This window comes from Odocoileus virginianus, chromosome 10 (assembly GCF_023699985.2).
Source record: "Odocoileus virginianus isolate 20LAN1187 ecotype Illinois chromosome 10, Ovbor_1.2, whole genome shotgun sequence".
In the NCBI taxonomy this organism is placed as follows: domain Eukaryota; kingdom Metazoa; phylum Chordata; class Mammalia; order Artiodactyla; family Cervidae; genus Odocoileus; species Odocoileus virginianus.
The window spans coordinates 24,697,576-24,712,390 of NC_069683.1; the positions used below are offsets into that span (position 1 = coordinate 24,697,576).

Genomic DNA, 14,815 nt, shown 5'->3' on the forward strand with positions numbered 1-14,815 from the left:
AAAAGTTCCCTATGGGCTTTCTGCCCTGGAGAATTCCATGGACTGTATAGTCCATGGGGTCACAAAGAGTTGGACACGACTGAGCAACTTTCACTTCACTTCATTTCATGGACTTTCTGATGAAGGTGGAAAATGCTCCAAAAACAGCACTCAACGAACTGGTTTGGGGTGACCAGTGTCCTGATTCGATCCACTGAGGCCCGCACGTGCAGAGGTAAAAATGACCCACAGAGCCCCATACACCTGCACCCGGGGCCCCCAGGGGCCCCTCCTTGGTCCACATTCACAGAGGCCTGGCTGCACCCGCTCTCTCCCGCTCTGTCCTGGGGTGCTCACCTCGCCGTTGAGGACGGCCGGCTCCTGGCTCCTGTCCGAGGTGGGGTGCGCCACAGGCAGGGCTGTGGGTTTTATTCCGATGAGTTGCACAGACCCAGAAGACGTGTCAAAGGGATCCACAGCCGCCTTGCCAGAGTTGTCAAAAAGGACCACTCCTTCCTCTTCATCACTCGCCGGCACTAAAGCAAAACATAAACACATTGATCTTCTGTTGTAGGGGAGCTGCGCCATCGTGGGGGAATGTATGTCAGGCTCACAGCCTAAGGACATCATTTTACTCAAAAAGACCTCAGGAACAACAGCATCTGGTTCGGTGCCAACAGCTCACTGCTGCTGGTGACTTTCTCTTAAAATTTACTATCTATACTCTTCACCCCACACTGGTTTGAATTTAAACGGCAAAACCATTCCTTCAAAACTGTGACAGAACACATTTGGGGGGAAAAAATGTTAATTTGTTCTCTATATTTGAGTCAGAGATGGGGAAAGTGCCATTTGGCCAAACTTGGTAGCTATTCTTAAAATGTGATAATCAAGACAATAACAGCATTCAGTTTAGTCTCTGCCACCAAAGCCACCCATTCTGGCATTGTATAAAGGTCATGAGTCTTCCTTGGTCAACCAGCCACAGTAATTGCTGCTGAAACTTTTTCCCCCCTAAAGATGGTTTCTCAGTGACTAAGGTTTTGGTTTCTCTCATTTGTCTAAAATGAAAGAAAGCTAAGAAATAACCACCGAGAAATGAATTTAAAGCTACAGAGAAAGTCACTCAGTCATATCTGACTCTTTGCAACCCCATGGACTATACAGTCCATGGAATTCTCTAGGCCAGAATACTGAAGTGGGTAGCCTTTCCCTTCTCCAGGGGATCTTCCCAACCCAGGAATTGAACCCAGGTCTCCTGCACTGCAGGTGGATTCTTTACCAGCTGAGCCACCAGGGAAGCCCTTAAAGCTACGGACAATTCCCCTAATTACCTAGAGCGATCTGCACCTACACTCTGTTAAACTGATGCTCCCCTCCGACAGAGGGTTCTGCTGTAATTGCTGAATCACAGCCATCTGCCTTGTGTGTCCATAGATAGGCTGGTGGAGAATGTCCCAGGGCAGCACATTCCCATTAAATAACTATACGAATGACAGTTTACTAAGCATGGCTCAGCAAGAGATAAATGAAGCCTGTTCAAACAACCAACCCAGTAAGCAACTTAGGGGCAAAATAGGTGTTATATAAAATATGAATGTAATAGAAGTGTATTCATCTTTCCTCCTGTCTCACAAGATTGTGATGCCAATTAAATTATTAAGAAACACATAGTTTGTGTCATTCTGTCACTTATCATAATCACAGAAGATTTGTCAAATTAAGCCAAGTAAATTGCTATTTTTACAAAAGGGGTTAAAACTCCTCATAGTCTAACCATGGGTTATAGCTGGAATATTTGGGGGCTCTGTGGACTTATTTGTAAATAGCAGGTTACCAATGAGCCAATGACAGAGGAAGATCTTTATTCAGATGTGTTACCAGATGCATATATCATTTTAGAATGTAGTTTTGGCAGGCAGTTCTTGCTTTCCCACCATTATCTCCCTCCCAGACAACTGCTATGAAGTTCAAGATTGCATCAAGATGAGCTGGAGTATCCAAGATGCACTCCAAGATGGCACCAAGTAATTCTTGCCTCATAGTCACATAGGACTAACCTGTGTAACAAATAGGTAATTGCAGAAATGACAATGTATTGCTTCTGAGTCTAGGTCATTAAAAAAGTATTGTTGCTTCCACCTTGCTCTCTCTTGGATTACTTCTTACTCTAGGGAAAGTCAGCTGCCATGTTTATGAGACCACTAAAGTAGCCCTATGGAGAGGTCCATTTGGCAAGAAATTGAGACTCCTGCCAACAACTATAACAGTGAACCATCTCGTAAATGGGTTTGGTCAGGCCTTTTGATGGTTACAGCTCAGCCCAACATCTTGACTGCAACCTCGAGACACTCTGAGCAAGAATCACCCAATTAAGCCATTCCTGAATTCCTGACCCACAGACATTATGTGAGATACTAAGTTTAGATAGTCGTTTTTGGTGGCTAGCTGTTGGGGTAATTTGTTACACAGCTGTAAGTAACTAATACACTTCCTAAACACCCCCCCCCCCCCCCCCGCCCCAACCAACTCCTCTGAGCTTCCACTCACTCCTCTACTCCTAAAATACACATTCCACCAGCAGCCAGGATGGATTATCTTTTCAGGAGATAACCAGATCACAGTACTCCTTTGATCAGAACCCTCTGAAGGCTTCATCTCTCAGAATAAAACCGAGTGTCTTTACTGTGACCTACAAAGTTCTGTACCATGTGGCCCTGGCCACCTTGCTGAGTCCATTTCCCAGCTCTCCCCTGAGCCAGTCTGCTCCAGCCACAATGGCCTTTTGAACACAGCAGGCTTCTTCCCACCTCCAGGATTTTACATTTACTATTCCCTCTGCTCAGACTGCTCTTTCCATGACTCTTTACCTGCCTAGTTCCTTCTTATTTTTCAAGTTGCTGCTTAAAAAAGACTTTCTTTATCCACCAATCTAAAATAATTCACCTCATCCCTCTATTATTCAGCATCGCCTTTATCACTATTGCTGTATTGATTTAATCTGCTCCCATCCCCTGCCACTATAACATAAGCTCCATTCGTGCCCATCTTTTTAAAGTCTGATGCCTTTGCCTTTAACAATGTCTTACATGCAGTTGGCTTTCAATAGGGATTTGCTGAATGAGTGAAGAAAGGACTAAAATTTCCTGTCTTGGAAAAGGAGATGCTTTAGTACCTGCAAAACCAATAAACATATAAAAGTTAAAGTCTTGCTATCATGAAACCATTCAGAGGTTGAAAAGATGGTACTTCGCATTTTTATTGCTTCCAAATTGTGATACTCTTACTTCCCACCCCTGGTCAGGTAAAGGGGCGAGCATAACTATAATAGGACAGGAAAAGGATACCCTGGAAACTATAAACTGCAGCTCTTTTCCATCATCACTTAACGTCATATTTAGATTCACACAATAATTCCTCTAGGTTTCTTTATGCATTAAGTGCTAATACATTAAAGTGTTATGTGAATACAGCAGGTTCATGAGAATATTTTAAGCATAATTTGTCCCCAAAGAAAAAAAGGATGGGACAATGCCTAGAAAAGGGCCATGGTGAGGCTGAGAAAGTCCTAGAACATCATCATGTAATCATCAGTAATTGCCACCAAGCACCAAAATGTTTTGTTTGCATTGCTGGTTTGAACTTCAGTAAATAAGGCTGGAAAGAGATCTCACTTTCTCCTGTTTCAACTGTCAGGAGGAGAACCTTCCCATCAGAGGCAGAAAATGCCCTTAAACAAAATGTGTTCTTTTGTGGGGGAATCTTTATTAAAGCTCAAAGACAAAGAATCTACAACTAGAACCACTGCCCTTTGGTGTTGCTTATCAAATAATAAGTGAGTGTCCATCTTATTGAGAAGGGAAAGAATATAAAAACTGAAACTGTTTTTGAGCAAATCTCTCTGACAAATCCTCAAGGGCCCTGCCAAGAAAGTAGTGATTCATCCTCCAAGCTCTCTGATTCTTGTCTCCCCTCCCCGTCCCATGATAGCTAGGGGCAAGGTCTGATTAAATTCTGAACCCTGGCTGTGAAATCATGGTATCTTAAAGGAAGGCACACCCTTATGGGTTTATGGAGGTTCTTTCTTCTAAATAACTGAAGGTATAAATACATACATTATGTTCTCACCTTGAACTCATTTTTAACTCTTTCATGGAAACCACTCTTCCTAAGGTGATATTCATTTTCTTTCAGAAGTTTGCATGCATGGGCGCTCAGTTTCTCAGTCATGTCTATCTCTTTGTGACCTCGTGGACTGTAGTCTGCCAGGCTCCTCTGTCTCTGGGACTTTCCAGGCAAGAATACTGGAGTGGGCTGCCATTTCCTTCTCCAGGGGATCTTCCTGACCCAGGGATTGAACCTATGTCTTTACATCTCCTTTATTGGCAGGCAGATTCTTTACTACTGAGCCACCTGGGAAGTTTAAGCGTCTGTATTTAGTTGAGAAAAGGCCAAATTGTTTTGCTTTCAAAATCCTAGTTCTCACATCTATCTTTCCCACTTATATTTAAACATCATCTTGAAACAGACTCTAAAACTGCCTATAGCTTTGGTAGGTATGGACTGAACAGAAGCAGAAGATATTAAGAAGAGGTGGCAAGAATACAAAAAAGATCTTCATGACTCAGATAACCACGATGGTGTGACCACTCACCTAGAGCCAGACAACTTAGAGTGAGAAGTCAAGTGGGCCTTAGGAAGCATCACTATGAACAAAGCGAGAGGAGGTGAGGGAATTTCAGCGGAACCATTTCAAATCCTAAAAGATGATGCTGTGAAAGTGCTGCACTCAATATACAAGCAAATCTGGAAAACTCAGCAGTGGCCATAGGACTGGAAAAGGCCAGTTTTCATGCCAATCCCAAAGAAGGGCAATGCCAAAGAATATTCAAACTATCACACAATTGCACTCATCTCACATGCTAGCAAAGTAATGCTCAAAATTCTTCAAGCCAAGCTTCAACAGTATGTGAACTGAGAACTTTCAGATGTTCAAGCTAAATTTAGAAAAGGCAGAGGAACCAGAGGTCAAATTGCCAACATCCGTTGGATCACAGTAAAAGCGACAGAATTCCAGAAAAACATCTATTTCTGCTTCATTGACTATTCTAAAGCCTTTGATTGTGTGAATCACAAAAAACTGAAAAATTCTGAAAGAGATGGGGATACTAGACCACCTGACGTGCCTCCTGAGAAATCTGTATGTAGGTCAAGAAGAAATAGTTAGAACCAGACATGGAACAATGGACTAGTTCCAAATTGGGAAAAGAGTACATCAAAGCTGCATATTGTCTGTTTATTTAACTGATATGCAGAGTACATTATGTGAAATGCCAGGCTGGAGGAAGCACAAGCTGGAATCAAGACTGCCAGGAGAAATATCAATAACCTCAGATATGCAGATGACACCACCCTTATGGCAGAAAGCAAAGAGGAACTAAACAGCCTCTTGATGACAGTGAAAGAGGAGAGTGAAAAGCCGGCTTAAAACTCAATATTCAAAAAACAAAGATTATGGCATTCAGTCCCACCACTTCATGGCCAATAGATGGGGAAACAATGGAAACAGTGAAAGACTTTATTTTCTTGGACTCCAAAATCACTGCAGATGGTGACTGCAGCCACAAAATTAAGATACTTGCTCCTTGGAAGAAAAGCTATAACAAACCTAGATAATAAAATAAAATGCAGAGACATTACTTTGCCAACAAAGATCTATAAAGTCAAAGCTATGATTTTTCCAATAGTCATGAATGGATGTGAGAGCTGGACCATAAAGAAGGCTAAATGCTGAAGAATTGATGCTTTTGAGCTGTGGTGTTGGAGAAGGCTCTTGAGAGTCCCTTGGGCTGTAAGGAGATCAAACCATCAATCCTAAAGGAAATCAATCCTGAATATTTATTAGGACTGATGCTGAAGCTGAGGCTCCAATACATTGGCCACCTGATGAGAAGAGCTGACTCATTAGGAAAGACCCTGATGCTGGGAAAGATTGAAGGCAGGAGGAGGAGACGGCAGAGGACAAGATGGTTGGATGGCACCACTGACTCAATGGACGTGAGTTTGAGCAAGCTTCAGGAAATGGTGAAGGGCAGGGAAGGCTGGCATGCTGTAGTCCATGTGGTCACAAAGAGTCAGACATGAATGAGTGGCTGAACAACACAATAACAACAGCTATGATAACTAATGAAGTCACTGAACTACAAGTTTCCCTATCCCCACCTCACCCCTGCCTTCAGTCACATTGCATATGAGACAGTCTTTTCCTTTTAAAGTTTTGATTTTCACAAAAAAGTAGAGAGTTATAAGCTACTGAGGCAACAAACCTGGTGAAAACCAAGAACAATTTTAGAATGACAGCCTGTTAAATGAACATTCATTAATTAAAATCAGTAACCCTAACTTCTAGGATGGACATTGAGCCATAAAACAATATCTGATTATTCCATACCAAAAGAATAATCTATTCTCAGAGATTATATTCACACAATCAATACTTTCTGCAAGCTGACAATGTGATGGAAATACACCTTGTAGCTTTTCCACAATTCCATTCAATGTTACTTTTTGCTTTCCCTTCCTTCCCTCTGTTTATCTTCTAATCCAATAAAATATGTTATTGATGTTTTTGATGAACTATAATATTGTATTGTGATAAAGTGGAACCTGTGTTAAAAAAGGACACTTGTAGGTTCCATTGAAGGTCCAGCCTAGAATTCTAATGTTGAATTTTACATTAAACGAGTTGGTCCTTTCATTTCTATTTGAAACTTTCAAAGTGAAGCCTTACTGAACAGGAACCTGTGGTCAAAGAGAAGTGACCAAGTCTGAAAATTCACTGTCTTTACCTTTGGCAAAAATGAAATGTAACGAAGCACTGTAAACTTGGAGAAAGGATGGCTTTTTAATAAAACAAACACATTAAAACCTCAACCTGGTACGGTAATTGCATTTTATTCATGCACCGGCTGTTGCTATTTCTGAATCTGATATTTAAATAATCAAAGTGACCTAAACGGAATAACGAAGCAGGCAGGAAGGGTGGGGGAAACGAGAACAGGAAGGTCAGCGGGAACATTTAGAGAACTCAGTGTCCCATTGACTTGGCTAGTGGGCAGTCACGGAGTATGAAACTGGCCCTGCCCCTTCCTCTTGTACAGATTAAATGCACGGAAGGGGGAAAGGCATCCTCTTGTAAGAGAGTATTTATTGATAGAACAGTCTGTATTTTGCACATTTTTAAGCAAGTAAAAGGGCATAGAGCAGTATGTACATTGGTCTCATTGTACAAAATAAAGCAATACAACAGAAAAGCAAATATATGTGTGTGTTGTCATATGCATAGTTAATAGGTCTGAGATAGACAAACTGAGTTATTCAAGACCCTTTGAAGCGTGGGGTGGGTGATGGGGCATCTGGGGGAGGATGGACTCTGATTTCAGTTCAGTTCAGTTTAGTCCAGTCGCTCAGTTGTGTCCAACTCTGCGACCCCATGGACCGCAGCATGCCAGGCCCCCCTGTCTATCACCGATTCCCGGAGTTTACCCAGACTTTATACATTTCCAGAAAGAATATAAAGGAAGGTGGGGGAAGAGTGTGCCAGGAGGAGGAGGAGCAGGAGGGCCTCTTGATTAGAGGTCATGGCGGTCACCACGTTTGGTTAAAACAGCCTGCCCCATGGCTTCACTGCCCATTGTCTCTGGGTTGCCTCACTCCCTTTGTCCATGTCTCTGATGATCTCACTAAGGAGGAAAGAGAAAGTTGTGAAGTTCACATCTCCCTTTACAAGCTGAAGTTCCTGCTGTCCCCTGTGTGTTGGCTTGGCAGAACACCAAATGGTCCCAGGTGGGGTGATTATTCCAGGAAAACCCCGTACGTCACACCCTGATTCTGGCATGGAGCAAATGGTCTCTATGTTACAGAGCATAGAGGGGCTTAGGAGAAGAAAAAAATTTAAGAACCAAATCGGTAGGCCAGTTTAAACAAATGCTTTATATAATGGCCAGAAATAGGACCACATTTTCTCTACAGAAGACAAATCCATTGTGTCACTCTTTTTTGGTCAAAAAAAGAAATAAGTGATATTTGAAAACAAAAGAATATTCTGGTGCTCTCTTCAAGACAGAGTCCTTGAACCACACTTCATCAAATTCCTTTTTAAAAAGAAGCACAGCCAACCGGAGTGCCAGACTGCTTGCCTTTTCACCTGGCATTGCTATAGGACTCCATCTATAACCCTTGGAGATCCAAAAGGAATTTTCCCTGATCTGAGTGGCAGAGACATCACACACGGAAGGATGGAGCGAAGATGAGGCTCAGGACAAAAGTAAGATGAGGAGGAGGGAGGCAGGCTGCACAATGATGCCTGCCAGATGCCATCTACAGAGGGTACAATAGCACAGCAAGGCAGCTGTGACCACTTGTAAGTAACCCCCAGGACCAGTCCTTTACAGGGAGGGAAAAGACCTGCACGAAAAAGAAACTAAATGGTTAAGTTGCCCTGGAGAATAAAGACAGAAGCACGGGCTGATTTTTATGATGACAGATTTATTACTGTCTTCTTTTTCCTGGGAGAGCTGGACTTGTACTATCTGGATTCACAGGCACAGACTGAACCCCTGAAATTTATCAAGGGACTCAGGGCAAGAAAATGAAGGGCGACCTCCAAGACAAGCATCGGTTCAGAAACCTGCCTTTCTAGTGGACCTGGTGCTAGAAATCAAGGCGATTCACCCCCAAATAAGGAAAATCTCTAAGCAAACCTCAGTTCAATCTGTAAATGGGGTTTTTCTGCACAGTCCCATAAGAACAGAGGGCAGAGGTAGTGAAACAGAATAATTCAGGGAAGGGTATAGTGTGATACCTCAGGAAGGTAGGTAGGACCTTTGCAGGACACAGTAAGGAGAGTGGGGGCTGATTTAAAGCACGCTGGTGTGCAAGTGTGAGCACGCGCTTTCGCGAGTGTGTGTGGGCTGGGCTCGGGGGTGGTGCTCGGCAGGGAAGGCTTCTCACCATTTCTCTTCCGAGTCTCCTCCTTTGTCACTTTCTGCTGTGCCATTACATTCTGGGGTGAGCGCCTCCCCGAGCTGGGCTTCCCTGATTCGTTGCTGATGACAGAGCCATTCTCACTGGGCGACCTGCTGGAAGTAACCATGGCAACAGGGAGACGGTAAGTTTCAACTGGAGCAGCCTCCTCTCAAGGTTATTTTATTTGCACAGTTTATGTCTATAGCCTTTCTTTCCGGTTTTATCCACCAAAAAGACATAATACAGGAAAAGGGGAAAAAAACAAACCTTGCACTGCAACACTATAGCTTAACACGATAGGGTTAAGCGGCTGGCTGTTGTAAAGTGCGCTTACCAGCGCTTAGCTCTGCAGAAAAGTTCAACCACTGCAGCCCTCTGTTCCCATCTCCTTTTCATTAACCCCCAGTGACTGCGGACATGGCAGTGATGGTGTTTGCACACTGTGCCCTCTTTTTAAAACATGGCAATTTAGAGAGTGTTGCAGAGTGTTTGATTCACATGGCATCTTGAGGGACATGCATAAAACACTGTTCTCTTTGGCTGATTTCTTTACAGAATATACCTTGACTCCTAAAGATTAAGTCACTCCACCACTGAGTTCTCTCTCTCTCTCACACAGATGCACACACATTCTTTGTGCTAACTGGTAACCACTTACATTTGAATCTATCAATTTGAGCTATCCATTCATTCAGAAATCCCTACTCTGTGCTGGGATCTGTGCCAGGTTACAGGCATACAGAGATATGGAGATACCGCCCATGTTCTTCAAAAGCCCACCATGAGCACCTACTACGTGCCAAGGACTGTGCTGCGTGCTTTCAAACTGTTGTGCTATGTGTTCGGTCACTTTAGTCATGTCCGACTCTGCGACCCTATGGACTGTAGCCCTCCAGGCTCTTCTGTCCATGGGATTCTCCAGACAAGAATACTGGAGTGCATTGCCCTTTCCTTTCTCCAGGGGATCTTCCCGACCCGGGGATCAAACCCCCGTCTCTTACGTCTCCTGCACTGGCAAGCAGGTTCTTTACCACTAGCGCCCACAGGGAAGCCCTTCAAACTGCTACAGCATCCTTATTACAACCAACTGGCATGGTGACTGCAAGTCTTGTTATCAAGTGAGGAATGTGAATTTCAGGAGGCGAGGTGTTTTGTCCAGGGCAGAGTTGGGAAATAGTGAGTCAGCCCTCGAAGGCAGAGCCCCTTCCCTTTCTGTCTTCTACAGTGTCCCAGATGAGGCAGGCCTTACACACAGCAAGCCACAGGGCCTTCCTGCCTTCCCTTGGGGCCATTCTCTGGCCCTCTGGAACCTATTGGGAAATGGACTCCTGGGACCCCCTGCTGAGGCTCACGCACCCCAGAATCACACCAGCCTGTGGTGGGATGAGCTAAAGACCCACTGCCTTCCCCTCTGGGGGAGACAATCAGGTGGCAGCTATCCAGAGGCTCACCAAACCCCTTGTTCTTCTCTTGTCAATTGTACAAACTCAGAACCTACTGGCGCGTGACCCTTACAATGGAAAACTGACTGGAATAAAATGCAGCCCCTGACCTGTAAGTAAGCCTCCTCCTTCCATTTCCCTCTTTTCCTCTGAGAATTTGGGATTCTCAGTCATGCACATTTCCATGCACTTCAGCACCCTAAAAACCATGCACAATGAAAGTGCCCATTCACTACCATGGGGGGAGGCAGAGTCGCCACGAGTGCACAGAACACACCCAGGGCCACAGGAGATGCTCTCTGCCAAGGATATGCAGACAAGCATGAGTCTGGGAGGAACCATTTACAATACTCCCTCTTTGGACATTCCGACAGCATGTCAGCACTTCAAAGGGTCCCATCAGTCTTGTCAGAAAGAGATCCACCTTGTTTTGTTTAATTCAGCACTTCTTTGGTTTTTTTTTTTTTTTAACACAACCTCTTTCACCATAAAAGTAATACAACAAATGTAGTTTGGGAAATATGAATGAGGCACTAACTATGTGATCACTGAGTGCCGTGTGTGCAAACACACACACGCTCTAGGATTGTTTTCAGAACCTCACAGTTAATGGCAGCTACTCTCCCCACGACCCTGATGCTGGGCAAGATTGAAGGCTGGAGGAGAAGGGGATAGCAGGATGAGATGGTTGGATGGCATCACTGACTCAATGGACATGAGTTTGAGTAAACTCCAGGAGTTGGTGATGGGCAGGGAGGCCTGGTGTGCTACAGTCCATGGGGTCGCAAAGAGTCAGACACAACTGAGCGACTGAACTGAACTGAACTCTTCCCATCGGATTATTGGGACAAAGGGATTTTCACTGAGGTCCAGAAAGAAAAGCTCCTGGCAACTTGTTTTACGTGCACAAAATATTTAATGGTTTTTCTGAGGCATTTGCATGTCCCTTCCTTCATTTGATCTTGAAACAATTTTCTGGCTATTCCTCTCCCTCCAAGGAAAGCTATGAATGAGCACATTTCCGGGTGGGGTGGGAGGGGAGCCCAACTCTGCTTTATTCTTTGCATCGGCTTATAGACTTCTGTTTACATGAAACCATCAACCCCATTCACAGTGCTACATGGCTTAGACAGTAGAGAGTCCACCTGCAATGCAGGAGACCCAGGTTTGTCAATTCCATGAATTTCTGATCCAAAATAGAGGGTGAGAGGTGTGTGTGCGTGTGTCCATAGGACAGGGACAAAAATGTCTTTAAATGGGTCACCAGAGACGCTGCAACCTAAGGCTACTGAACTCAATGGTCCCCATTCTGAGTCTGGGTGGACACAGATCCTGCAGAACAACCATGGGGGTGGGGGTTAAATCAACTGCTGAACAATCAGGACCAGTCCATGCACTGAAGTGCCCACTGCAAATGGCTGTCTCTACGAGGTCGATTCTCCATCCTTGCTCATAATCTCAGTCATGGACCAACAAAATAGCATTGGCAAAAGCCTACATAAGAAAAAGAACCTGAAACATCATCTGGTTGTCTGCACACAGCTAAATCTTCCATTTTCCTTCAGTTTTCAAACAATTTTGAAGAATGGAGATATCTTAATGATCACCAAATCATTGGTTTCCCCTATTTTTTTTTTTAAAGATTTGTGTGTGTGTGGATCATTTTTAAGTCTTCTATTGAAGTTGTATAACACTGTTTCCATTTTCTATGTTTTGGGTTTTGGGGGGCTATGAGGCACATGGGATCTTAGCTCCCAAACTAGGGGTCGAACCTGCATCCCTTGCACTGGAAGGCATAGTCTGTTAACCACTGGACCAACAGAGAAGTCACTCCCTTATTCTTCACTTGCAAAACTTTTTGGACCATCTAACAGCCCCGTTTTGAAAGGTCACACAGTCCTGGTCCGGCAAGAATGAGGAGACTGATGTGGCAAGTTGGGGAAGACAGAAACATAGATGTATGATAGGCTTGTTCTTGGATTTAGCATCTTAAAATCTTCCTAAATGATCAGAGACTCCTGTGATCAATTGAACTTGAACAGAGATGAGGTTTCTCCCACAGTTTTGTCAAAGATATAGCCAGCCCTTAGTAAAGTTATATTTGTAGACAAAATTATGAAGCAAATGGAAATATCATTTAACAGGGTCATTGTTTTCTTTATTTGTATTTGTTTCATAAGCTAGTATTTCTTAATAAAAATATGAGGTTAAAGACTTTGAATCTGATTAGCAAGAGAAGACTCCTTGCAAACTGATGAAAAAAGAGCTTATTCTAAAACCGTTTTTTAAAAAGAAAGCTTTGCACAATTTAAACCACTCAACTAAAATGTGTGCAAAAGTTTCTATTCTTCCTGGCAATGTAGCTATGTTAATATCCTAATTTTAGTAATTCTATTTATTTCTTTTCAGTGTCATCCTAATAGGTGATAAAAAAAATTAACATGCCTTTATTGTACTTGGCAAAGATCATAATGAGAATAATTACTATAGATAACACTACTGGCCAGCCAACTCCAATACATCATCCACTGCTTCTCTGTTTCAACTCCAGGCTGAGGTGGACCATGGCATTTAAGGTCCCAATTTGTTCACACTTCCCTGTAACCAACTTAGGGTAGTCCCCTCCCACACTGACTCTTGTGTTTTGCTTTGGCCAATAGTAGTAAACATGATACAAGAAGAGACTTGAGGTTTGTGTGGGGCTTGTTTTCTTGCTTCCCTGGGAACTCTGTAACCATCTTGTCAAAAGCTAGAGCTAACCTACTGGAGGATTCAAGACCACATACCAAGAGGCCCCAGTTACCTGGCCGCCCCAGACAAGGCTGTCATCAACAAGCCAGCCCAGCAGACCTGCCACATGACCAAAGATGCATGAGACAGCCCAGCTGAGATCAGCCAAGCCAAGTTCAGACTAGAAGAACCACCCAGCTGAGCTCAGCCAAGACAGATGATCCACCAAAAATTATGAGCTAAATAAATAGTTGCTGTTTTAGGCTGCTAAACTTTAGAGTGGTTTGTTATGGGGCAACAGATAACTAATCTACATGCCCTCCGCTTTCTTCCCCACACAAGCTGAAATCCAACCCTCTGTTTCTCTGTACTTCCTTTTTAGGTACCAAGATCTCCTGGAGGAAAGCGCGGAGACTTGATGCTTGACTCCAATTAAAAATTTGTAAATTTGATACAAACAATCCTTTCTTACTCCTGAAATAACTTCATTCTCTAGGCTTCCTGGATTCCATTTTTGCTTTGTTCTCCTCTTGCCTTTCCTACGGATGCTTTTCAGAATCTTTTGCCAATTCATTTTCATTATCTGGGTCTCTAATCACTGCCACGTCCTAGGCGTAAGTTCTTAGATTTCTTCTCCATCTATACTCTCCAAGGTGCCCATCTAGCCTCAGAGGTTTTTGTAACTAAACACTGATAGCTCCCACATTTTTATTTCGACTTTTGACCTCTCCTCTGAACTCCAGACTCATGTGGTTAACCGAGCTCTCAATGTCTCCACTTGCATGTCTCATGGGCACCTCAAACTTAACATGTCCACATCCAAACTCTACAAACTTCTCCTCCAGTCTTCCCCAGCACAAAAATGGCTAATTCATCCCTCTCGATTCCCATCAGTTCAGTTCAGTTCAGTCGCTCAGTCGTGTCCGACTCTTTGCAACCCCATGGACTGCAGCACACCAGGCCTCCCTGTCCATCACCAATGCCCAGAGTTTACTCAAACTCATGTCCATTGAGTCAGTGATGCCATCCAGCCATCTCATCCTCTGTCGTCCCCTTCTCCTCCTGCCCCCAATCCCTCCCAGCATCAGGGTCTTTTCCAATGAGTCAGCTCTTCATATGAGGTGGCCAAAGTATTGCAGTTTCAGCTTTAGCATCAGTCCCTCCAATGAACACCCAGGACTGATCTCCTTTAGGATGGCCTGGTTGGATCTTCTTGTGGTCCAAGGGACTCTCAAGAGCCTTCTCCAACACCACAGTTCAAAAGCATCAATTCTTCTGCACTCAGCTTCTTCACAGTCCAACTCTCACATCCATACGTGACCACGACCACACAATAATTTATCAGCAAATCTTCTCAGCTCTTCCTTGTAAACACCTCTAGAGCCTAATCACTTCCCACCCTCCATGTCCTGGTACACCACCATCTCTCACCTGGACTCCTACAAAAGCCTCCTAATGGGTCTCTCTGCTTCTCTACAGTCTATTTCCACACAGCAGCCAGAGTGAGCCTTTAAAATGCAAGTCACATCCTGTCGTTGCTCTCAAAACCCTCTTCTAATGAGTCCTGATCTTCATTCACAATAAAATCCCAAGTTCTGACTTTGATTTATAAAGCCTGACAAGATCAACCACAGTTA

General features: G+C 43.8%; 1 protein-coding gene across 3 annotated transcripts in view; it reads right to left on the reverse strand.

Annotated features, from left to right (window-relative positions):
- KIAA1549L (KIAA1549 like) overlaps window positions 1-14,815 on the reverse strand; it is a 297,332-nt gene that overhangs the window by 58,390 nt on the left and 224,127 nt on the right. For 2 of the 3 annotated variants that reach the window (XM_070473196.1, XM_070473198.1), the window contains 2 exons: window positions 8,992-9,119; window positions 337-515 (listed from right to left, as the gene is read on the reverse strand). In XM_070473196.1, coding sequence (XP_070329297.1) covers window positions 337-515; window positions 8,992-9,119 — 307 coding nt within the window. The remainder of the gene's footprint in view (window positions 1-336; window positions 516-8,991; window positions 9,120-14,815) is intronic. The other variant, XM_070473197.1, reaches the window with a different exon arrangement.